This window comes from Ostrea edulis, chromosome 3 (assembly GCF_947568905.1).
Source record: "Ostrea edulis chromosome 3, xbOstEdul1.1, whole genome shotgun sequence".
NCBI classification, from domain to species: Eukaryota; Metazoa; Mollusca; class Bivalvia; order Ostreida; family Ostreidae; genus Ostrea; species Ostrea edulis.
In genome coordinates this window covers 24,590,998-24,618,278 of record NC_079166.1, presented here as the reverse complement: position 1 = coordinate 24,618,278, position 27,281 = coordinate 24,590,998, and the positions used below count along the sequence as shown (strand labels likewise).

The window sequence follows — 27,281 nt, the reverse complement described above, 5'->3', positions numbered from 1 at the left end:
CAGCAAACATTAAGTTTTGGTAAGGGTGTCAAGCTCAAATAACCCTGTATCAAGAAAAGTTTTCGCATTTCAAGGATTTAATTCGCGCTGGTGTATTTAGGGATGTCTAACTATGTTTTGACTGCGGATAACTCCGTTTACTTGATCAAGATAAAGGGAACACGACGGTTGTGACCTGCCGCCAGGGGATACTTACTCCTCCTAGGCCGGTGATCCCACCTCTAGTATATCCAAGGGTCCATATTTGCCAAACTCTCTATTTTGTATTGCTTATAGGAGTTATGATATTGATCAATGCTCGATATCGTCACCTTTCATTCATGTTTGTGATAAAAGAGTTTCCAGTATTCGCATATTATGATGTACATAAAATTTTATTTACGTACATCAAACTTCATAACATTTTCCTTTTAGATTGAGACAAAGGGTTTAGAATTTCAACGGATCGTGGTGGTCAGTGGAGTATTGAGTTAAAAAGCCCTGATTTTACAACAAAATGGCAAATGTTACTGAAATAAAAATCCAAGGCTGTCAACTGAATACGTCCTTAAACTGTTACCCTCATGTTGAACAACAAAACAATTATTCAATACCTCTCATTACCTTATCTATGTTTGTTGGAGTTCTGGCTCTTGTGTTCAACAGTTGTATATTAGTTCTTATTGTGAGGGAAAATAAGATTAGGCTTAACCTGTACCACTTCTTAGTTCTTATGCTGTGTGTGAGTGATTTTGTGGTAGGGCTGGCATTCGTATTTGCTATCCTACGCCAATTGCTTCCAGCTGTTAGGACAAGCAAAGTTTTTGCGGTATTGAACAGTATGTTAATGACATTAGGAGTCTCTCTGTCGCTCTATCATACCTTTTTGATTAGCTTACAAAGGTGTTTGGTAATTTGTAAAGAAAAATGGAACAATTTCGTTTTTCATGAAAACCGAAAGTACATTGTGTATGTTAGTGGTTGGATCGTCATATTGATAAGCAACTGCCTCTTCATTTCACCGCCCCCGGATTCACCTACTGGTGACATAATATCATATGCCTATAATGGTCACTATAATGCATTCTCAATATATATGAGGTCTTTAACACTGGCTCTCCTATTTTCCACAGTGCTTCTGTACGCAAGAACTATTGTATATATGTTGAAGACATACAGTCCCAATAAGCAATCCAATGCTTTACAAGTAATTAAAACAATCGACATTCACATGACAGAGCCACATGCCTCTAAAAACACATGTACTTCGTCATCTCTGCCAGCTCAGGTCAAAGTCAAACCAATGAAGTCGCGCGGTGAACAGTCTAAGATCGATACACTTAGACGTAAAAAGGTTATGAGTACATTGTACCTGGTGGGTCTCTTGATCACCCTCCTCCTGATTTTTACAGGACCATTTCTTGTAACACAGCCATGGCATGATACATTGTCCATTAGATTTAAGGGTATATTGTTTTGTTTGTGTTGCATAAATTCAACGTTGAATCCCATCATATATGTGTGGAAGCTGGTTGATATCCGGGGAATTGTGAAATCAGCACTGTTTTGTTCCAAAACGTAAATCCAAACGTGCACACAAATGTAGATATTGGCAAATTGATTGTAGATATTGGCTCATTCCCTTCAAAATAGGCAATGATGTGCGGAGTGCAAAAGCAAATGGTGACTATCGTTTAAGATTGGATGCTACTTGAAAAGAGTACCAGTTTCACATTGGAATACCAATTTTGTAGATACTTATCTGCAATTGCTCCTGGATTGTAACACACTATGCGTACATGTATATTGTGTAATATACCGGTATCACAACATTTTTCTATAATCAACATCAAAACTTTACACGACCATTCCTCACCATGAATTAAAGATCAACAAAAATGGAAAAAGGAAACATCAGTTATCCAAAAATTAGTTTGTTACACACCACTTTGATTTCACCTACAAGTATTCTGCAAGTTGAAAGAAAAAAAAATACACTGGAGTTCCTCATTGAAAATATTTTCGTACTTTTTAGTGATCAGCTCTTCCAACAACCCGCTGGAAGTCCCATTGGCACGGATTGTGCTGCTTTGTCAACTGGTCTGTTTTTTATATTCTTATGAAGCAGAGTTATCAAAAAGCTTCCAAGTGAGAAGAAAAAGTTCTTGCTGTGGCCTTCAGCTCGACACTTAGATATATCAACGACGTTTTATCTATTAACAAGAATAATTTTCCTTTATATGTTTATTCAACATATCCTCGTGAACTCGAAATGAGAGACAAAGCAAAGTCCTCAACATTTGCTTCCAACTTAGATGCTTTATTGAAAATGAATATCAACGGCAAACCAACAACTCAAATTGTGACAAAAGATATGATTTCAGCTTCTCCATCACCAACTTCTGTTTTTGTTAATGCTCTAAGTCGTCAGTAAAACCTGTCATTTTGTCAAATGCTGTCTGACGTATTTCATACCGATTTTAAGTCGTTCTTGGCACACTGATTTTGACTACGGATTACTCCGCTTATCTGATCAAGGCAGGACTTACGACGGGGTGTGACCAGTCGACAGAGAATGCTTACTCCTCCTAGGCACCTGACCCCACCTCTGGTATATGTATGTCCAGGTGTCCCTGTTTGTCCAACTCTTTATTTTGTATTCCTTATAGGAGTTATAAGATTGATCACTGTTCGTTATTTACACCTTTATATGAGCTATACGATTGATCACTGTTCATTATCTTCACCTTTATAAGAGTTATAAGATTGATCACTGTTTGTTATTTTCACCTTTGATTTGATTGACATATTTGACCTAGATAAGAGTGCAGACATTCTAACTATAAAACGAAGTTTGTCTGAATTCAGTATAGAGAGGAAGTAACACACGTTTTGTCCTAACACTGTACGTTCTAGAATAGAAGGCTGTGGAAAGTTAATGTTAGTATAGTAGAATGTCTGTGTTTATCAATTTTGTATTCTTTATATTAGGTATGATATTAATCGCTCTTTGATATTTTTACTTTTTTCACTGTAAATTGTGTTGTTAGAAGTACTCGTTAAGCATTCGTTAAGCATTGCACGGAAAATCATTTTGACTTTGCTATGTGGGTTTTGAATTGGACTTAATAACCAATTTGTGACAGTTTATATTTTCGTGTATAAATTCAGCTCGACGATAAACCAGCATTGGACACCGTGTATGTGAACTTTGGTGAGGTGTACTGTGTGTTTGTTAATTCATTCAATGGTGTATTTTTCTGTAAATAAATGTGAATAAATTGTGAAATATTTGCATTCTTTGTGATTGATAACTTCTGGCCAAAGGGTTTATTCTGACCCAGGGAAATGTATTAATTTCAGCGTCTCCATTGTCAACTTCCAATACTTAAGTAGCAATATTCAATGATCACATGCATCTGGTGTTTATTTATGAAAAATGTTTTGATGTTACAGGGGCTTTAACAGTCTCGTTTAAAGTCAGCATTTCGCAAATTCTATGGTCGTTACAAGGATCTATGCTACCAATAAAACATACCATTGAGTCAAATCTGTCTGACGTGTTTCATACCGACTACTAGACCGTTATTGACACACTGATTTGACTAAAGATTACTCCGATTACTTGATCAAGACATAGGGTTTACAGCTGGTATGGTCGGTGGGCGTAATCGGTGGGCGTGACCGGTCAATAAGAGATGCTTACTCCTCATAGGTACCCGATCCCATCTCTCTTAAATCCAGGGGTCCGTGTTTGCTCAACTATCTATTTTGTATTACGTATAGAAGTTATGAGATTAATCGCTATTTTTTATTATCTTCCATAGCAATATTTCAGAGAGGGGTGTGTGTGATTGCTTTTTATATTTGGTGTTTGTTGTTTGGCTACACGATATAAAAAACATTGCAGTAATTTAACGGCTATTTAATGATGAAAACGTCATCACACGGCTTCTTTACAGTCTCAGTGCATTCACAATTCTACTCTTTTCTAGAAAACTACACTGTGCAATTTCAAAAGATACTTTTGAGTTGGCAAATGTAACATGAATTTCAAATACAGGAAATTTTATGTTACCTAATTAATAATTAGATGTGGTTTGATTTGAAGACGTTTTCTCAACACAATAAAAACGATCGGAAACACGTTCTACTGCTTGCAAGATCTTTTTATAGTATAATCGACACAATCGCTATTGTACACATTCTTTTTAGAATATAACATTGATATACTCGTACATTACTTGCCTACATTTAAGTAAATCTACGCGAGTCATAAATTAGCTTATGAAAGTCAAGATAATTGTATTTTGAAACAAGCACACACAAACACTCACATACGGTCGACAGAGGATGCTTACTCTTCCTATGCATCTGTTTCCACCTCTGGTGTATCACGGATCCATGTTTGCCCAATTCTCTAATTTGTATTGCTTATAAGAGTTATGAGATTGATCACTGTTCGTTATCTTCCCCTAGCACATAAAAACTCACGTGTACGCGTGCCAAATTAACATTAACCTCTCACATGCATCTGAATACTTCTTAATGTTCTGATAGTTTTATAAGAAACTTTAGCATTTGGTGACACTGGGGACATAACTGGGGCTGTAATTTACAATAATATTGCCCTATTCACTCCTTGACTTTTGCTTATTAAGTACGCAATTGTACATAGCGATATGTACTGTAACTTTGATGTGGGACTTCACCTCGAATTCAGAAGTGTAATTGCTAGTGTTACTGCTAAACACCGAAATAATATTACCCGTCTGTTGCCTGCAAGCATTCTAACATGCATTTTCTACATCGTAATTTCCCGTATGATCAAGTAACACGTTATTTTGAAAAACAAATATCAGGTTGCTCTACTAATGAACAAAAATTCAGGTGATGTACGTTAAAAGATGATCGTATAATGATAAAGCGATACGATATAAAAATTCTCTAAGTGAACAGTGCTGGGAGCAAGCGTATAATCAAAGTAAACATGCTATAATATAATAACATATCAACAGTCATCAGCGAACTACATCATATCCCCGCAATCCTTTAGATACTCTACCATTAATATAAAGGTCAACAGGTGTTCTCTGCACTTTTCAAAGACATCAATAAATTTGAAATATAAATAAAACGAAATGTAATGCTGGTTATAATACATGTAGATGCCCCTGAACTTTTCCACTGTTTACGTACATCGTGATCATTTATAGAAATGGCTCCATTTGAAAGCGTGTATCATGTATGCAGATTTAGAACGATTTCAAATTCACAATATAGTAACAAAATAATCTTTGTACATATTGATGAAGGTTTGTTTTACCAAATAAAAATAACAATCATTTGACAAGCGTATGTCCAGTCAAACACCAGAGTGACAGTCGAAAATAGTTCGCGATCAAGATATTTCATGTTACGGGAAGCACATGCCAGGAACACATGTAACCCACATATCGGTTCGCAAAACAACAGATATATTGCAGAGTTGCTGAAAATTGTGCACAGCTCGTGGTGTTTTAAGTTCTCATTCCAGAATTCTCATTTTATGGGATGTATGTCAGTAGGTCACTTCTAATCTAAATACAAAATTGTAGCCCAATACGTCGACAAGCACCAGAGATATGGGTGCGGACAGACAAACAAACAGACGAATTGAAACCTATTTACTCCCATTTAAGAGGGGGTACAATAAAATAACTTCTGTGTAATCTATCCTAAAAAATCAATAAAATATTAGCGGGCGACGATTTAGGACGGGCGACAATTTGGGGTGCACTATAGTACATCCAAAATCGTCGCCCCTAATGATAGTGTAATATTGTCCCAAATCGTCGCCGGGCTTGTTCTGGGTATAGTCAGTTTTTAAATCGAGGTAAGCTACTGACAAACAAGTTGATGGTACAGGGATTTCAACAGTCTCGATTGAAGTCAGCATTTCGCAAATTCTATGGTCGTTATAACGATCTAGTTCGTCAATACAACCTCGCATTGGGTCAAATGCTGTCTGACGTGTTTCATACCGATTGTTAAGCCGTTCTTGGCACACTGATTTTGACTGCGGATAAATCCGTTTACCTGATCAGGATATGGGGCTCACGGCGGGTGTGGCCGGTCAACAAGGGATGCTTACTCCTCCTAGGCACCTGATCCCACCTCTGGTGTGTCCAGGGGTCCATGTTTGCCCAACTATCTATTTTGTATTGCTTGTAGGAGTTATGAGATTGATCACTGTTCGTTATCTTCACCTTGCATGAGAAAATCAATTGCCTGATTATATGTCAAAGAAAAAGAAAAGGTTATATATTCATTTAGAGACTTATAACACAGCCAGAATCAGTTAATACCAAAATGTTGCTGAATCAGCAAAAATTGTCATATAGTCAAATGAACTACCAAATATTGTTTAAATATAGTCCTATTTGTGCTCATATATTAAATACATGTATCTAGATTATATACATAAACAAATTGAGTATCATCTCTATAAGTAATTGTAAACATTTACATTTATGGCATATCAAAAATACACAGTGAAATACATACAATGATAATAGTCATCATTAACAGTTATTCAAATATTTAACAAATTTGTTGATTACATTTGTTGACTTAGATATTCTAGGCTGCTTTGAACCAGATAATGGTTAACTGCAAACATTTCTCAACCCATTATGAGAATCCCTCTTGTGTATAATCTCTAATTTAGAAAAACATTTTGAAATCATAGTAGATATGACATTTGCCTTAATAAAAGATTCCAAAGACTTCTTGAAGGAGTAATAATTCAATGAGAACATATCATATTTTTCTGAAAAATTGCATAATGTCAACAACTTAATTTCAAAAAGTTTTTTCAGTACCTTCACAGCAGCAATAGCATCATGTTCCCAAGTAGTTACAAGAGTATTTTGTTTGAAATTTACATCATTTTTACCAAAATATCTCTTGGACACTTTCAGGGTATCAATAAAATCAATAACAGCACTGGCAAAACTATCAAATAATTTGTATCTGACAAGCTAATTAATCAAAATTGGTAAATCAAAGTTTTGAATGTTGTACCCAACCAAAATAGGTTTACCGCCAACAGACACAACAAATTCTATAAACTGCTCGAGTCCTTTAGATGGCTTCTGATGCTCAACAACCCTGTCATTGTGTTTCATCCCTCCACCAACAAAAGTAATTCCGGTTACTGTGGATGTATCAAGACTAATGGGGGACTGTGGTGTCGAGTGTATGTTGAACTCTCTCTCTCTCTCTCTCTCTCTCTCTCTCTCTCTCTCTCTCTCTCTCTCTGTATCTCTCTCTCTCTCTCTCTGTCTGTCTGTCTCTCTCTCTCTCTCTCTCTCTCTCTCTCTCTCTCTCTGTATCTCTCTCTGTATCTCTCTCTGTCTCTCTCTCTCTCTGTCTGTCTGTCTCTCTCTGTCTGTCACTCTCTCTCTCTCTCTCTCTCTCTCTCTCTCTCTCTCTCTCTCTCTCTCTCTCTCTCTCTCTCTCTCTCTCCACACTGCAGCAATTTGAACAATATCAGATGTTCTGGCTGAAATAAAATTATATTTTCACTTCTAAGTCAACCGAAACATGCCTCTCTAGAATGAAACTAGCCAAATAAAGACATATGTAACTTGATCATAACATAACAAATTCTTCACAAACCTAATCCAGTCGTTTCTAGGTCAAATACCGCATAGGAATTGCAATCACTTGGAAGGGAATCTGGTTGATTTAAAGAAATGTCTTCCAGATCAATTTCATCTTTAAAACCAATTTTGCTGCAGTATGTGTCAGCTGCAACCTAAACACACAAGAATAAAACATTAAATATGCACAAAATCACAAAAAATGAATTGCTCGTTATAAGCAGTATTTATGTAATTACCTTCAAGAATAGACTGTGATGCATGTATTGCAGACCACCGTTCTAACTTCAGCTCTAAGCGTCTCCATTTTGTGCTTCCGCTTTTGTCTGCTTTGGAGGATTCGGGCTATTTAACGGTAAACTGTCCTAGAGTAATTGCCAATCTCTTATTCAACTGAAAAATAACAAATGAATCAGTAAACTTGCCTTTCTAAATAAAGATCAACTGATGCTCATCGAAGTGAAAATTATCAGTTTTTTTTTGAAAAAGTAAAACGTTTGATTTTTGTCAACAAAAGAAGAAATCAAATGTAAAATGAATTAAGATCTCCTGAAATGTTAAACTGCACATGCATTAAAATGTTCGGAAAAAAACCTGTTAAAAAGTATTAAACATCAACAAGACATAAAACTAATGAAAACAAAAACTAAACACCGAAAGAACTTTTCTTCAATCAAGAACATACACCTCTATTATATAATTATACCCATCATTATTTTGGCAAACTGTTGCAGATACAGTAGTCTGCAAACTTTCTGAACCCCCATAAAACGTATTAGATGGACATTTTCAACAATTATGTAATGTTTACTTTAATTCACTAGCAAAAAAGAGAACTCATTATAACTCCCTATTTGCTGATGCATGACTAGACTTTTTGACATCATAGACAGTTGCTTGTTCAACAAAAACGGAAAACGGAAATATTCATATCTAGTTATCAGTCATTCAAAAACTTACTTTGTTAAACATCACTCTGATTCCACGCACAAGTACTCTGAAGTTGAAATAAAAATATGCTAGAGTTCCTCATTGACAATATCTTCGTGGTCTTTGGTGATCAGGTCTTCCAACAGTCTGTTGGAATTCCCATGGGCACGAATTGTGCTCCTTTGTTAGCTGACCTGTTTTTATATTCATATGAAGCAGAATTTATTCAAAAACTTCTACGTGAGAAGACAAAATCTCTCGCTGTGACCTTCAATTCGACTTTTAGATATATCGATGACGTTTTGTCTATTAACAATGATAGCTTTCATTCATATGTCGATTTGATATATCCCTGTGAGCTCGAAATAAAGGACACCACAGAGTCGTCCACTTCAGCTTCATACTTAGATATTTTATTGAAAGTAGACATTAACGGCAAACTAACAACTCAATTGTATGACAAACAGGATGATTTCAGCTTCTCCATCGTCAACTTCCCACATTTATGTAGCAATATTCCATTATCACCTGCATATGGTGTTTATATATCTCAACTGATTCGATATGCAAGAGCTTGTTCTGGGTATAGTCAGTTTTTAAATCGAGGTAAGCTACTGACAAACAAGTTGATGGTACAGGGATTTCAACAGTCTCGATTGAAGTCAGCATTTCGCAAATTCTATGGTCGTTATAACGATCTAGTTCGTCAATACAACCTCGCATTGGGTCAAATGCTGTCTGACGTGTTTCATACCGATTGTTAAGCCGTTCTTGGCACACTGATTTGACTGCGGATAACTCCGTTTACCTGATCAGGATATGGGGCTCACGGCGGGTGTGACCGGTCAACAGGGGATGTTTACTCCTCCTAGGCACCTGATCCCACCTCTGGTGTGTCCAGGGGTCCGTGTTTGCCCAACTATCTATTTTGTATTGCTTGTAGGAAATATGAGATTGATCACTGTTCGTTATCTTCACCTTGCATGAGTAAATAGGAAAGAATTATTTCTCTCACGCTTTATCCACAGTTTAGTGTATTTATTCAGAAGCTTTGAGAAAATTCAAAATTATCAAAATCCTCAATTGAATTCAATTGCAAAACTAATTAAATAATCAGGACGAGCATATCTTAAAAATGGGTTACACTTGACGTGTAAAATGCAAAACTACATGGTTGTCCAAAAGAAAGTTGTATCATATTAAAGAAGAAAACAATACACAATATCTTATTTCACTGTACAACGTAACTCATTGAACGTACATGGCATCGTAGCAGTGTAAGACAGAAAAATATCTAATGACATTCCCACATGGGTGATATTGATCTCGCATTGGTGAGAATGCGAGAACGAAAAGTCTCACATGACTGTCATACGAATAATGTCGGTGATAAGGATTGACTTCCTAGTAGGTGATGTAAGAATCTATCCAAAATCTATCTCAAATAGCTTGTAGATTTCTTATTCATATACTATTGATATTGATGTTAAGGTGATATCAACAGTGTCGTTTAAAGTCAGCGTTTTGCAAATCCTATGGTCGTTAAAACGATCTAGTTTGCCAATGCAACCTCTTTTGGGGTCAAATGCTGTCTGACGTGTTTCATACCGATTGTTAGGCAATTCTTGGCACTCTGATTTTGACTACGGATACCCCCGTTTACCTGATCACTATATGTGGCCGGTCGACAAGGGATGCTTACTCCTCCGATGTACCTGATCCCACCTCTGGTATATACCATGGGTTCGTGTTTGTCCAACTCTATATTTTGTATTGCTTATAAGAGGAATGAGATTGATCACTGTTTGCTATTTTCACCTTTCATTTATGAACGAAGACTGTTGGATTTTTTCTGTTTTTGGATTATTTCAGATTTTAGTGTGTAGTGTTGATACATGTTATTTATTGTTTTTGAATGATGTATGATGACTCTACAAACTTACTTCCATAAATATTTGAATGTATTTACTTTTCATATCATCAACTGATTTCAAAATGAAACGCATATTGCCAGTTTTGGACATCTACCCATTATTTTTTGAATTCTAAATATAGGTTTATTGCTTAATATGTTGACCCATATGACATATGTTTAATAAATTAGAATTTTCTTCATATTACCAAAGACGGCAAGTGCAAAAAGGTCAGTTTCTAATCATATGTCAGTCATGGGAATTTGAACGTCTTCATTATATCATCATTTAACAATATTTTGGTTCATTTAAATCATTAAAAAATTTTCATTATGCTTTCTTTATACATTGAATACATTAATGTACTATGTTACTTACTGTCTCTGTCACATCACAATAAACAGATTAATTCATACACATTCAATCAAAAATATAGTATTTTCCTTGTTCTGTACGTTGTAAATCGGTGCCGCTTTATCACCTTTGCTAGTATTTTACCTTGGTAAGCTGTTCTTTTATTTGACTTCCGTATCCTGCAGGTAGTTGTAGATATTTATAATGTTACTGTACGTCTTTCACAGATAGAGATTGTGTTGGTCGTCCACACACGCATTCCATGTTGTTCTTGTGTAAGCAGTAGAGAAAGGAACTGGCCGTCCTGATCCGGGAAATGGATACTGCTATTGTTATAACCACACACCAATACGTGTCCGTGGACATCAGTGCAGATTCCTGTTGGATAAAAGACAGGTTGATGACCTGAGTGGTCATACTGACGACCTTTGTAGTTAAACCGACGGCGTCCTGATTTATCCACCACCACTAATACTGCTTTCGTTCTCCATTCAGAAGTCCAGATGTATCCGATCTTGTTCTCCGTGATGTATGCTGGTACTCCATACAGACTTTGTCCCTTGTCGTCCTTCTTAATGACCCGAGGATTCCGTCCTGTCCTGTCGTACTTCGTCACTTTCTCATAACTCCCCACCAGTATATCGCCATTAATACGGGAGGAGTGGATACAGAGTGCTCTCCTGTCTGGTGTGAAGAGTGTGGTGTCGACTGATGTTAACTTACGGACTTCATCATCACCGTCTATAAACAGAAGGTTCCCGTCTTCTGTGATGGTGTAACAACCTGTAAAACCGTATTTGACTATCCGTTTGTCGCGTACGACGTGTCCAGGGGAGTCCACCCTTAGGTGTTCTTCATTGTTTAATACTTTGGATTTGGGAATGGTCGATACCTGTTAACATTGCAAAAGTAACGAAAGGGTAGTCGATTTTCGATAAAGAATTCAGAATGAGAGAGAGAGAGAGAGAGAGAGTGTGTGTGTGTGTGTGTGTGTGTGTGTGTGACAAAATACCCCGAACGTTATTGATAAATTCATATATTGGTACCGACGGTTGCAATTATACCTATATATTTGATATAAATACGGTCGATACAACATATTTTGACCAGGGATTTTGTTTTGTGTATTAAGATATAAGTACAAGTGATCATCAGCGACATAGCTGAACAGCTTACTGTAAACAGTATGCGCAATTTGTCAGAGAATGAATAAAACAAGATCTTGTCCTTATAAAAGGGAACCAATACGTGAACAATAGGTATGTGTAATATCTTAAGTTGAATCTGTGTACGATTTCATTACAAGTCACATTGCTAGAGTTTTAATGATCAGATGATGTATCATATTGATATGAAATATTGGTAGCTTTGACTTTTAACCTCAAAATTAAGAGTCATTCTTGTATTTGATCTGGACCGTAAAGTTCATCTGGACCGTAAACTTCAAATTCAACAGGGATCACTATGTGATTTACCTGATCAAGATATAGGGCTCACGGAGGGTGTGACCGGTTGACAGGGGATGCTTCCTCCTCCAGGGCTCCTGATCCCACCTTTGGTATATCCAGAGGTCCGTGTTTGCCCAACTCTCTATTTTTCGTATTGCTTATAAGGACTATGAGATTGATCACTGTCCGTTATCTGCGCCTTTCATATATGTTCTAGAAATGGAATCCAAGGTTTTCTAGACCAGTGTTAAACCGTGTAAATAGACTCCCGATTGATGAGAATTGCAAGTATTCAATAAACGTCTATGGGGCAGTGATCGATTTCCTGGACACATTATCCCCTGGTATGCGTGCCTTTCCATTTCATGCCTCAGATCAATGGGGGATAAGATGGCTCGGATTACTGTTTGAATATTTGGCTTTCATATTTAGCTTTTCACAGCAACATCGCATTCTTTACTAAAATAATGTTGTGGATTTGTAAATGGATGTGTTAATTTCAAACGCACACCGTCCAAGAGTAATCTGGATCTTCAATAGATAAACAGGTTAATCAACTGATTTATGAATGTTTTACATATTAATGGAGATACTTTATTCAATAACATATATACGATACTTGGTTTCACTATCGGTAACTGAATACATCACATGACCAAACAGCCATGATCAGAGTCAGCGAAAAAGAGTAAGGGCAATTTTTATTGAAATTTGCAATGAAGATGTCGGAAGTTTACTTAATCCTGCTCATTGTTCTTTGGCGTTTGACTAATTGTTGCCATCTCGAGACACTTTACGCCTTATCCGGAAATGTCGTCAACGCTTCGTATATCAGCTTTTCCACGAATGTCTCCTTTTGTTTTGGCAGGAGGTGCAAACTTCAGGGGAAATGTTTGTCCTTCAACTTTGACACTAGGGACAAGAACTGTTACCTTAACTACAAAAGCCACGTGAAAATCCAAATCGCATTCGATCTTTTGATGTCAGTGTGTGGAGCTTTATTTCTGATCTAAAATCAAAGAATAGGCAGCCCAGGAAATTGAATCAACATCAGACATTCCCGTACTGATCATGTCTAGGGTAGATGTGTAAGAAAAACATAGAATCACGGAAACTGATAAATGGGTTTTACATGTAAGCAATCGGGTATGAAGTTCAAAAAAATAAAATGGACTGATTGTGAACAGAATTGAAAAAAAAGTGTTCAAAAATGGTCATATATATATATATATATATATATATATATATATATATATATATTAGCGAAAATAGTCGGCTATCGTCATCTTTGATATCGAGAAAAATACGCTATATAATAATGTTTAAGTTACTCGTCTCTGAGATTGCTAATGTCAATACACATGCACCACGTATTACCTAAACATGTACATGTATATGTATTTATATTCAATATAAATACAAAAAAATGTTAGAATTTCTATATTGAAATGAATTTATGCTACTCTTAAGCTTAACTCATAAAAATGCTTCAGGAAATAAAATTCCAATTTCGTTATGAGTGTGGTCATCAAAACTGTTATAAATGAAGAATGACATTTGAAGTACATGTTAAATCATATCTCGAAACTGTCCAATAAGTCATGGACTTGGTCTCTTATCGATACAAAATATGCATGCCTTTAATAAAAGATTTCAATTTATTTAGAAGGGTTAACCATTACGGAAAAGAAATAAAATGTACAGATTACATACAAACCCGTTGTCTTAAGCTGCATACTGAGCTCTATATCAGAATCATAGAATTTGTGACAGTTCATACATTGCATATTTTAACACCACCTCTGGAATATTATGCAATGACTCAATGTTATATATGATTGATACACATTTTCCTAATGAACATAATTATTCATATAAAGGAAAATTATGAAACTAAAGTAGAAAACTGATTCATGTCTTCTTTAACGACATTTTCATCGCAAACTGACTAAAGTTGTCCTTTGACATGCTCCCCTGAAAAAACATGTCCCGGTGACCCATACTTTTTTCTCATGACAAGTAAGCTTATTGTCTTTTTAAAATCATTCCTCAATTTGGATTAAAACTCTATTGTAGTTATTTTTTTCAATTTTAATTTTTACATTGCACATTAGAATTTTCCCCATATTTCCTTTGAAATTACAACTACTTTATAACCAACTTTTTAAAACGCCCCCTACTGAAATCAAAGACGATTTTCATTTGTTTTGTTTATTGATTTTAACTCATTAATGCATGCTTTACCTGATATCAAAATTTTAATAAAATCTATTGTAGAAACGAATTACGTTCGTCACCCTTAAAGCAACAAAATAACTAGTTCGTACATTTTTGTTCTGCGTATGACCATGCCATTTTGAATTGATGCTGACGACAAGTTAATGTAACAAGGATTTCAACAATCACGTTTAAGGTCAACATTTCACAACTTCTATGGTCGTTACAACGACCTAGTTTGCCAATACAACCTGTCATTTGGCCAATGTGTCTTACGTGTTACATTCGAATTGTTAAGCCGTTTTTACACCAATTTTGACTACAGGTTACTCCGTTTACTTTATCGACATGTAGGGTTCACGGGGAGTTTGAGTGTGACCAGTCAACACGAGATGCTTACTCCCTAGGATCATTTGATCCCATTTTTGGTGTGTTTAGGGGTCCGTGTTTCCCCAACTCTTAATTTTGCTTTCTTTATAGAAAGCATGATATCGATCGCTGTTTTTCATTATTATGGTTACATATAAGTCATTAAAGCCACGATAATTGACTCTGCACACTCTTAAATCTAGATATGTATTTCAGGCACATGTCCTGGTACTAAGACGATATCTGCAACAGACAATGTTCAACTATTGACCTCAAATAACTTTCCAGACCCATATGAAAGGTATGTTCATAATTACATGCTATCAATAACGTTATCAATTTATTTGCTATACGTAATCATAGGTACCAAAACACTTACAGGCAGTTGGGTACTTATCTAGGTAAAGATCAAGAATCTTTAAAAAGTTTATTACAGGTAAATCTTCTTCAAAAGTCCTCATACAGTAGTAAAATGTTTTCTGGCGTTTTCTTTACACACTGATTTTGACTACATGAAAGGTGAAGATAACGAACAGTGATCAATCTCATAACTCCTACAAGCAATACAAAATAGAAAGTTGGGCAAACACGGACCCCTGGACACACCAGAGGTGGGATCAGGTGCCTAGGAGAAGTAAGCATCTCCTGTCGACCAGTCACACCCGCCGTGAGACCTATATCCTGATCAGGTAAACCGAGTTATCCGTAGTCAAAGTCAATGTGTCAAGAACGGTATAACAATCGGTATGAAACAAGTCAGACAGCATTGGACCCAATGATAGGCTGTATTGGCAAACTAGATCGTTATAACGGCCATATAATTTGCGAAATACTAACTTTAATCGATACTCTTGAAACCCCATTACCATCAACTTCTTCGTCAGCAGCTTGCATGTTACTCCATTTACCTGATCGAGATATAGGGCACATGTCGGGTGTGATCGTTCTATAGGGGATATTTACTCCTCTGGCATGTCAAGGACTTTGTGTTCGTCCTACTCTTAATTCTCTATTCTTTATAGGGGTTATATACAATGAAATTTAACAGTTTCCATTCATTCTTAGATATGCCCTCACCCAAAATATGGAACATGTTATTGAAAAAAAGGGAAAAGGGGAAGATATCGGACATTGAACGTCATTTTTTTATATCCTATAAAAATACAAAATGAAGAGGACAAACACAGACCCCAGTACATACCAGTGGTGGGATCAGGTGTCTAAGAGGAGTAAGCATCCCTAGTACATACCAGAGGTGGAATCAGGTGTCTAAGAGGAGCAAGCATCCCCAGTATATACCAGAGGTGGGATCAGGTTTCTTAGAGGAGTTAGCATCCCCAGTACATACCAGAGGTGGGATCAGGTTTCTTACAGGAGTTAGCATCCCCAGTACATACCAGAGGTGAGATCAGGTTTCTTAGAGGAGTTAGCATTCCCAGTACATATCAGAGGTGGGATCAGGTTTCTTAGAGGAGTTAGCATCCCCAGTATATACCAGAGGTGGGATCAGGTTTCTTAGAGGAGTTAGCATCCCCAGTATATACCAGAGGTGGGATCAGGTTTCTTAGAGGAGTTAGCATCCCCAGTACATACCAGAGGTGGGATCAGGTTTCTTAGAGGAGTTAGCATCCCCAGTATATACCAGAGGTGGGATCAGGTGTCTAAGAGGAGTAAACATCCCCAGTACATACCAGTGGTGGGATCAGGTGTCTAAGAGGAGTGAGCATCTCTAGTTCATACCAGATGTGGGATCAGGTGTCTAGGAGGAGTAAGTATCCCCTGCTCACCGGTTACATCTGCCTTGTGTCCTCTGCCTTGATCAGCTTGACACCCTTCCCCCTCTCTGAAAGACGATGCTACGTGCCTGGTTCCCCCTCTTCCGTAAATCCATATTACATCCATTTAATAATAACTCCATTGATAACTCCCTTTACCTGATCAAGATATATGACTCACGGCGGGTGTGACCGGTCGACATGGGTTGCTTACTCCTCATAGGCACCTGATACCACCTCTGGTATATCCAGCGGTCCGTGTTTGCCCAACTCTCTATTTAGCATTGCTTATAGGAGTGATCACTGTTCGGTAACTTCACCTTTGATCCCTCTGTCAAACACCAATAACACTGGTTCTTAAATTCGATATCAAAACCAGTAAGTAAAAAACAATGAACGAAATCCTCCGACTGTTAGCTAAACCGAAATACAACATGCATAAAAATCGCTAAATCACGTGACTTAAGGAGATTTTAAAACACAAATATGCACGAAAGGGAAGAGCCCAAAAATACCCAATAGACATAAGGCACGCCAGATAGACCGCATATGACCTCACGACAGGTTAGTTTTTCGAATCAGATCATTATAACTATTAACGACCATAGCATTTGTGAAACACTGTAAACGAATATGTCGAAACATTTGTCACATCAACTAGTACTTAGTCTGGCTCGGCTGACAACAGCATGCACAGAACATGTTCCTGGGTATGAAACCCCTTTAGAGACACAAACGTCATAGCAATCGGTATGAAACACAGCAGATAGCATTTGACCCAATGATACATTGCATTGACAAACTAGATCGTTATAAAGACCATAAAATGTGCGAAATTCTTACTTTAAACGAAACTGTTCAAAGCCCTGCACCATCAACTTCTGTATGACAGTGTAACACCCGCCGTGAGCCCTATATCCTGATCAGGTAAACGGAGTTATCCGCAGTCAAAATTAGTGTGCCAAGAACGGCTTAACAATCGGTATGAAACACGTCAGGCAGCATTTGACCCAGTGATAGGTTGTATTGATGAACTAAATCGGCATAACGACCATAGAATTTGCGAAATGTTGACTTCAATCGAGACTGTTGAAACCCCTGCACCATCAACTTGTTTGTCAGTAGCTTACCTCGATTTAAAAACTGACTATACGCATAACAAGCTCTTGTATATCGAATCGGTTGAGAGATATAAACACCATATGTATCTACTGTATCAACTGATACGGTCTACTGTATCAGTAGCCTGCCTCGATTTAAAAACTGATCATTTGCAGAACAAGCTCCTATGTATCGAATCAGTTGAGAGATATACAGACCGTATACAGGTGATAATAGACCATTGCCACACAATTATGATAAGTTGACGACGTTTGTTATAAAGCTAAATATTTATCATTATTATCATCATCAGTAGTAGTAGTAGTAGTAATATTAGTAGTAGTAGAAGTAGTAGGAGTGGTTGTAGTAGTAGTAGTAATAGTAGTAGTTGTAGTGGTAGCAGCAGCAGCAGCAGCAGCAGTAGTAGTAGTAGTAGCAGTAGTAGTAGTAGTAGTAGTAATACATGTAGTAGTAGTAATATCATTGTACATGATTCATTCATTGATTTATGAAAGAATTGATGAATTGTTAGTTTGTCGTTAACATCTCTGTTCAGTAACATATCCAGATACGAAGCAGAAATGGACAAGTATGGTGTCTTTTGTTCAAGGTACATGGGATATATCGAAACAAAATGTGAATGAAAATGTGTATTGTTAGATGGGAAAACAAATATAAACATTGCTGAGTCACCATAGAAATATTAATTTGAACGGATGTTATACATGTATATGTGTAAAGAAAGAAAACAACAAAAACTAGACGTCAGATGCAAAAAGTTGCAAACTGTAACTGAACTGCCTTTTTCCAAACGCATTTCAAAAATGAAAAAAAAAAAAAAAACAATCACCAATGTCTCAATCTGTTGCATCTTCTTTTTTGCCTAATAATGAAATACATCTACAATCTAATTGAATTAGATTCTTTGATCCGCTTACGTATATCGCTACACAAGGATCTAACGAAACCGCACACGGAGGTCAAATCTAGTGACCTTTAAATCTAACCGATCAGCGCATTGGCTATTAAATCGACGGTGTAAACTCGGGTCATTCGGAACACTTGAATGATGAAATCTTACTAATTGCCGCCGAAGCATTATAACGTACCAGACATACCGAAGACAACTCAAAGAATGTATAGTTTGACTAATAATTGTTGTTTGTGTGGATGTTCATTTGTTTTAAGAGAGACCGACAGTGAAGGGAACTCCAAAATCAGGAAGTTATATGAATTGAAATTAAAACTTACAAAGGAAAAGGTTGATGTGATTCGACAGGTGATTAATCTACCGCAGCGCGCGGAGGGTATGGAAAACTGTCATACAGTCTTCATTATTCAGCACAGTTATAATAACAAATCTTTCTGTTCCTCTTTTAAAGATTGAATCTTGCGATCTTTCAAAATTTATAACGTGCACCGTATTTGTTGTTTTCCCGAATACAAATATTAAGCGTTCTCTGATTGGATTAACATATCAATGAATATGCATTATTAAAAGTTCACTAGATTTGACCTCCGTCTACGATTTCGTTAATCCTTATGTAGCGATATTCGTGAGCAGATCAAAGGATCTAATTTTAATTAGATTGATACATCTATTGACTGCATTAACAAAAACCTTCAAGCTTTTATAAAAATCGAAAGTTTCTGTACCTTGCTCAAAGTTTGTAAAATCTATAGCTGCAATAGTCCTTTAGGGACTGCATACTATAGATACACGTAAAGCCAAATATTTATGATGACAGCTTTTTTAATGATATTTCACAAGTATTTTTCTGATTCTGATTCTATCGTATTTTGTAGCAAAATTGACGAGTACCCGTTAACTCACACCTAATGGTCTGCTCTATTAGAACACTATCGAATTCACACCTAATGGGCTATTCTGTTAAAACACTATCAAAACTCTCACCTAATGGGTTCTATTAGAATACTAGTCATGGTCAATTTCATGCACAAATGGGACAATTTTAGCTAATTATTAAACTATCAAATATAGAATAATCACTTATAATTTTAGACTCGTATAGTCTTTGAATACAGTTGCTTTGAATTAATAATCATAACATTCTTCAAATTCAAATCGTATAGTGTTTTGATTAGTAAAAGTATGCATTGTCCTAAATTAAATGCAATTGACAGTGTCTCATACAACCACAAGAAACGCTTTAAATCAATATTTTCCTGGATTGAAAAACAAAAGTCAGCATAAATGATTGCTGCTAAACAAGAATTCCGTAGCAATAACATACAAAGGCATTTATTATGGGGATAACATTCGGAACTTTTATCAGAAAATTATCTCTATTTTGTGGAACTCTCGTGTGAAGAAGGTACGAAAAAATGATTGATGAAAGTAAATGACAACAACAAGAATTGAAAGTGATAGATGTTAAATAACCTTGGTGAGAAGAAGGAAAGGGGAGGGGGGTTACACCAAGATTACAATTTCGTGCAATTGAAATATTTTAAATGTTCATCAGAAATTGTCTAAATTTTTGTAAATTTCAGAATCATTGTTTACTCTTATACGTACTGGTGTACATAGACTTAAACTGTCAAATATTGCAAATTATGGACATGAACTTTCAATAAAGAACAGCATTCTGACTCAAATTAAGGTGAAAATAACGAACAGTGATCAATGCCATAACTCTTAAAGACTACAACATTGAGAGTTGGACAAACACGGATCCCTTGGTCCACTAGAGGTAGGGTTATGTGCATATGAGGAGTAAGCATCCCCTGTCGGCTGGTCATATTCGCTATGATCCCTATATCTCAATCAGATAAACTGAATAATCCACTGCCAATATCAATGTGTAAAGAACGGTTTAACAATTGGTAAGAAACATGTCAAACATCATGTGACCTGATGACAGGTCGTAGAGGCAAATTAAATCGTTATAACGACCATAGAACTTATTTGTGAGTAGCCTGCTTCGATTTAAAAACTGATCATATGCAGAAAGAATTCTTGCGTAGCGAATCAGCAATTAGGCATAAACATCATAGGCAGGTGATAATGGAAAATTATTGTAAGTTAACGATAGAGAGGCTGGATTCCTTCTATGTGTCGTAAAGCTGAGATGTTAGTTTACTGTTCACCTCTACGTTTATTGAAATATCTAAGTACGAAGCAGATATGGAGGATTATTATGTGTCTTTGATTTCGACTTCACTGGGATACATCGGATTGACATAATTTAAAATAAGTAACATAATAGATAAAAATGTAGTCGACTCATTAATTCTTAAGTTCAAGGCCACAGCAAGATAATTTTTCTTCACAATATACAAATTTTTCTTCACATGTAAAACCCTTGGATAGATTCTACTTCAAAGAATATAAAAAGCAGGTCAACTAATAAAGGAGCAAAATTCGGGCCAATGAGAAAAGTTCATGGACTGTTGGAAAACTTGGTCACGAAAGACTATGAAGATAGTCCTTTTTGGAAGGTATAATATTGATCACTGTTCACCTTTCATTTAGCAGCGTATATTGGAATCAAGATCAAAAGTGAATATAACAGTGATCAATTTCATAACTTCTACAATGTAAAACTTATACGGTACCATTGCTAAATATAGCCAACAACAACGTGCCATAAAAGTGGAGCCAAATTCGTCCAAGGATAAGAGCTATGCATGAGGGAGATAATCCTTAATTTTGAAATGAATTTCTAAATTTTATAACAGCAATTAAATATACATCCGTATTTTCAAGCTAGTAAAGAAGTACTTAGCTACTGGGCTGTAGAGACCCTCGGGGACTAACAGTCCACCAGCAGGGGCCTCGACCCAGGAGTCATAATGTAAAACTTATACGGTACCAATTTTGATGCACCAGATGCGCATTTCGACAATGTATAAGGAATACAAAATACAGAGTAACCCGGAACCCTGTATACAATAGAAGTGAGATCAGGTGGAAACATAACGGCAATAATGTAGCCCGCTCCGATTTTATCTTTATATTTTTTACTTGGGGAGAGGGTTACAGCTCCTTAGGATCTCCGTAATGGTGCAAATGCGGGAGTGAATCACTCCTGCAACATTTCTTATTATTCTAAACATTCGCTGACTTTCTTTACATAAATAAAATGATTGATATTTTATGCTTCCTAGTCAATATATAAATGTACAGCCTGCAACGTACGATTTGTGAGGCTCGTTTTCAACAACTTAGATATGTTCCAATTTCTCGATTCATATCTGTGCGCCATGTATGCTATACTGAAGTTTCAACTTCCGATTGTCAAGATATTTGTATATGCCATATAAAGTAGTCCTAACATCAATGGACGAGTACGGAAGATAAATCTATTTCATCGGTATTGAAAAGGTTTAGATTTAATAAACGTTAAAAAACGCACAGCAGAGTGTAAATTCTCTCTGCAACCGTATTACTTTCCTTTCTTTGTTGGAATGGCTTGAGTAACTACATTTTCGAGCTGATTGTCAATGTTCAGGTTTTTCAGTAGAGCCACCTACGAGATCTCACGATAACAAGCATGGTGGAGCAGACGAAGAATTGTGCATGTTGTACATGTTACTTAATGAAAAACACCTTTGTTAGACCTGCCCGAGCACAAAGTTAATACTCATTTTGGTGTAAAAAAAAAAAAACATTTGGAACTATTACACGGAGCTTATTATTGGTTATTCATTAAATCATTTTGCACCATTAAGGAAGTCTTATGGAACTGTGGCCCTATCCCGAAAACGTCAGAATAAAACAATATCGGGTAGAACTATATCATTGCAGCTAGTGGAAACACGTCAGACAGCCCAACTCTTTAATTTGTATTCATCATAGGAGTTATGAGATTGATCACTGTTCGCTATGTTTGTCTTTCATTTAACCAAATGATAGACTGCATTCGCAAACTGGATCAGTCAGTTTAAAATCAGCATTTTACAAATTTTGTGGTCGTTGTAACGGGCCAGTTTGTATTACGTATAGGAGTTGTGAGATTTATCACTGTTCGTTATCCTTACCTTTCATCAATATAACGAACATATAATTTGCGAACGTTAACTTTAAACAAGACTGTTGAAGCCCCTGTAACATCAACTTGTTAGTAACCTGCTTCGATTTAGAAACTGCTCATATGTAGAACAAGCTCTTCCGCATTGAATCAGTAGTGATATAAACCCCATATGCAGGTGGTAATGGAAATATGCTATATAAATATGGGAATATGGAGAAACTGAAATTATCCAGTTCGTCAAAAAGTCCAGTTGTTATTTTGTCGTTAATATTTATTTTCAATCAGATATCTAAGTACGAAGCACATGTGGATGTTTATGTGGTGTCTTTTATTCCTAGTTCACTTCACTGGGACATACTGAAACGAAGTATGAATGCAAATGATTATTGTTAATAGATAAAACGTCATCGATGTATCTAAATGTCGAGTTGAAGGCCACATCAAGAGATCTTTTCATCTCATGTAAACGCTTTTGAATGAATTATGCCTCATAAGAATATAGAAACAGGTCAGGTAACAAAGGAGCACAACTCATATCAATAGTAAGTGAAATCACTATATAAAATAATATTCACCCTTGATTAGTGCCTGTGTATCACACATGTACATGTAGTATTATGTGTTCAGTATTATTTTAACTCTACATACATGTAGCTGACATTGATAAACCTCCTTTTTCCACCATCCCAAAATATTCCACTGACTTTCATTTACAATCGAATTCCATTTGACCTGTATTAAGAATGTATAGATTATATAGATATAAAATATAATAGCAATTGAAGCATTTCTTGGGAATCAGTACCTATTTATGGTGCAACTAAGTGAAATCTGGAAAAACTTCAGTATTTCCCTCCATATTTTTATGCGCTGTGTATAAAAATTAAATCATTTATGTGTTATAAATTCGCATTTGTCATTGAATGATTATCATTAGATTGCAATGCATGGATTCTGCAATAAATCAAGAAGAATTATATATCGTCTTAATTTCTTAAAGATTTGAAATTAGAAAATGAGATTACTGTCACCGATTCCCATGTTGCCCAGGGAGTGGAATAAAAATCATTTCATCATATTGATTATAGGTTATCTATAGTATTCTAGTATATACCAAATTTCATGAAATTGCGACATATTTCCATTAACAACAATTCACCTGACTCTAACGTAAACAGTTCTTAAAACGATTGTCTGTATTGTTGTTGTTCTTTTTCAGCGATGGAGTTTGTGATGTAAAAATAATTGCTGACGAAGGGAAGTCTGTTCATTATCAATTGACATTTAACAATGTGGAGAATGATTCCAGGCAGAAAAACCTAGGGGCTTGCAGAGATGGCTTTAAAATATTTGATGGTAATGTATTAAATTATTCGACAGTGTGCCACGTTAGAAATGTTTGAGAATCAGAATGAACATATTCCGGGATATATCGAGTTTTGAAAAAAAGATTCATTTGTTGTTAAAGTATTTGACGGTAAGACATATTTATTGCTTGTGTATATAATGTATATGTAGATTTTCACTTCACCCCAAGCATAAAGATTGTTCATTGATATTTTCTGGAAAAAAAAGCTAAAAAATGTGAAGTCTTGCTCGATTTTTTATAACTGCTCCTTGGTCTTTTTTTTTTCTTAATCAAAATTGTTCACACTTAAGAATATTCTATATTTTACACAAAGTATCACGTATACGATTACCTTTTCACCTTAATCTGCTTTGTATATATACATGTATATTCAAGTTTTCGTTTTGTTTATGCTTTACCATTGAGCTGAGACAATTTAAAGAGGTATGAATATTAAATCACATGACTGATACTATCATAGTGCCATCTGATGTATTAGAATTTCCGCACTTAGTCATTTTAATCAAAAATGAAAAGGTAAACAAGGCAAGCACACATCCCTGGAAACAGGACAAATCGGATCATATACCTGTGAGTAAGCATACTCTACTAAATTCTCAGACCTGTTGTGAATCCTATATATTGATCAGATAAACGATGTACATTATAGCACAATAACAACCATGGAAATTGTGAAAATGCTGAATTTCAACGAGACTATCGAAGCCCCCAAAAATTGATTTATTTGTCAGTAGACATCTGTGTTTTAAAATTGATCATGCACAAGACATAGCCTTGAGTATCGAAACTGTTCAGAGACATAAACATCATACATGGTGATAATATATGAGTGTTGCATGAATATGGAAAGTTGAAATTGGAGAAACTGGACATCTCATCATCATAAAACTGAGCTAATATTTTGTCGATTATGTCTATGCCCAATACATTATCCAAATATGAAACAGATATGGAGAACCAAAACCGTTCACTGGGATATATCGAATCGACAAATGAATGACAGTGAATGCTTTTTTAAAAATAAAACGTCGTAAGTATGTCCAAGTGTCGAGTTAAAGACTACAACAAAATATGTCTTCTCATGTAAATTGTTTGGAATGAATAAATGCCTCATGCAGAAGACGACATCATCATCAAAGCCAGTGTAGGTGTTGCTAATGAGGAACTCCAGCATCATTTGGACATAGATTTCAAATTGAAGTCTGAACAGATCACAAGATATAAATAGTTCCGAGTTCATATTTTATTAAGGAAACTGCTTTCCGTGATGTCAAAATTCCTATTCTTTAATTCATCGCGAGCAGTCGTTTTCCCTTTTAAAAACGTAAATTAAACAGATATGTTCCCTTTTAAAAACGTGAATTAAACAGATATGTTCTTATGCAAGAGCATAAGTTCACTGAAATTGTTATTGATATTCTTACACAATATGATATATTTACATTTGCTAATGCACTTCCTTATATGACAATACTAATGAAATTGACACTCAATTTCTTGTATCATGACATGAGTCACATGATCAGTCTTTTCCTGCGTATGAATGGAATCACCCCGTCAAACATTCATCTGACATTTTGCTTATGCATTGCATTGGAAGATTTAGAGCCCCTCCCCCTTTTTAAAGTTTTACAATTTCTCACATATCATGTGGCACAATGGGTTGAAGTTTCTCCGTAACAGCATTTGTCCTTGTAAAGGTCTTAATGGATTCTGCATTTCATCTTCACAGTGCATTTAACCCAAATAACTACATAATATGTATCAGTGACACAAAGTAAAGGACACCATCAATATTTCATCACCTCTGCTTCATATATGGAAATTTAGTCAACGACAAATTAACAACACAGTTTTATGACCAACGTTATGTCTTCAGCTTCTCCATCATTCGTTTTCCATATTTATGTAGCAAATGTGGATATCACTTACATCATATTTTGATGTTCTTTTTTCTCAACTAATTTGATACTTAAAAACATTCTGCGTATGTTTTTTGTTCAGCTGAAAACAGGCTACTGACATGTAAATTGAGTTTTAACATTCATGTTTGAAATCAACAATTTCCAAATTATATTGCCGTTATAATGATTATGTTTTTCAATTACTACCTGACATTCAGTCCAGTACTGTTTGGCGTGTTTAGTACAAATTATTACGGCATTTGTAGACATTGATATTGACTACAGATTAATCCGTTTGCCTGACTAAAACATAGGGCTCACTGTAGTTGCTCCTGGTCATTCGATGTTGGTGTCTTCTTCCTGGCACCAGATCCATCTTTGGTGTTTCCAGGGGTCCATATTTATCCCACACTCAGTTATTCCTCAAACGATTTTTGAGATTAACCACTTTTCGTTCTCTTTCCTTATTTTTCATTATGGCATATAAAACAATGATGATCAACATAGCTTTCTTTAAAACTGCTAGATTTTGAGTAGAATGTTTTCCATTTTTATTGTAAAGGATCTATGAAGGAAAACAAACTCTATGACAACTGTGCTTTATTCCATCCTGAAAACGGGGGTCAAAGTTCGGAGAGAGCTCTACGTATCCTATTCGCACCAGATGGTTTTGAGCAGGAAACCGGGTTTCTAATTCTCTTCAGCCAGAAAGGTATTGTACAATTATATATGTCAGCAAATAGTTCAATAGGAAACATTCGTGACATTTTTTTTTTTTTTATAATTTATTTATTTTTTCGGTCACATACGATACATCTCATTTTAGCCACATAATTAAGAAGATATCCCAACTTCTATGGGCAAGTGGAAAACTGAACTATCTTCATATGTAGTAGATGATATTTCAGTGCAAGATGTGTTTAAAATTTGTTTCAAAACATCTAGTGATTCTTCTGTTCAGTGGCTACAGTTTAGAATTTTACATAGAATTCTTCCTGTTGGTTATTATTTGAAAAACATTAGTGTTAAAACAAATGATCCCTGTAGATTTTGTACACGTAATATTGAAACAATAAAACATTCGTGACATTAATCGTCAGGTCGCATGATCGTTATAAGGATGACTACTTTTGCGCTTGAAACGCATGTACGCGCTTGTTCCAAATGACAACAATGGAGAGAGAAAGAAAGTAGTCTTACTGCACAGCAATTAAAGAAGGAGTTGGTTAAAAGAGAAGCTACAACAAGTGGCAGGAAGTTGGATTTAGCTGAAAGATAT

General features: G+C 35.8%; 1 protein-coding gene across 6 annotated transcripts in view; it reads left to right on the top strand.

Moving 5' to 3' along the window:
- LOC125674612 (zinc metalloproteinase nas-39-like) overlaps positions 1–27,281 on the top strand; it is a 40,676-nt gene that overhangs the window by 9,117 nt on the left and 4,278 nt on the right. For 2 of the 6 annotated variants that reach the window (XR_008800844.1, XM_056157631.1), the window contains exon 2: positions 415–3,272. Coding sequence is in view for 2 of the 6 variants with exons in the window: in XM_056157631.1 (XP_056013606.1) it covers positions 497–1,561 (1,065 nt within the window). In the remaining 4 variants the exon portion in view is untranslated. Of the gene's footprint in view, positions 1–414; positions 3,273–11,049; positions 11,930–13,138; positions 13,411–15,072; positions 15,158–23,948; positions 24,086–26,564; positions 26,715–27,281 lie in introns of those variants that run through there. The other 4 variants (XM_056157632.1, XR_008800847.1, XR_008800846.1 and 1 more) reach the window with 4 other exon arrangements.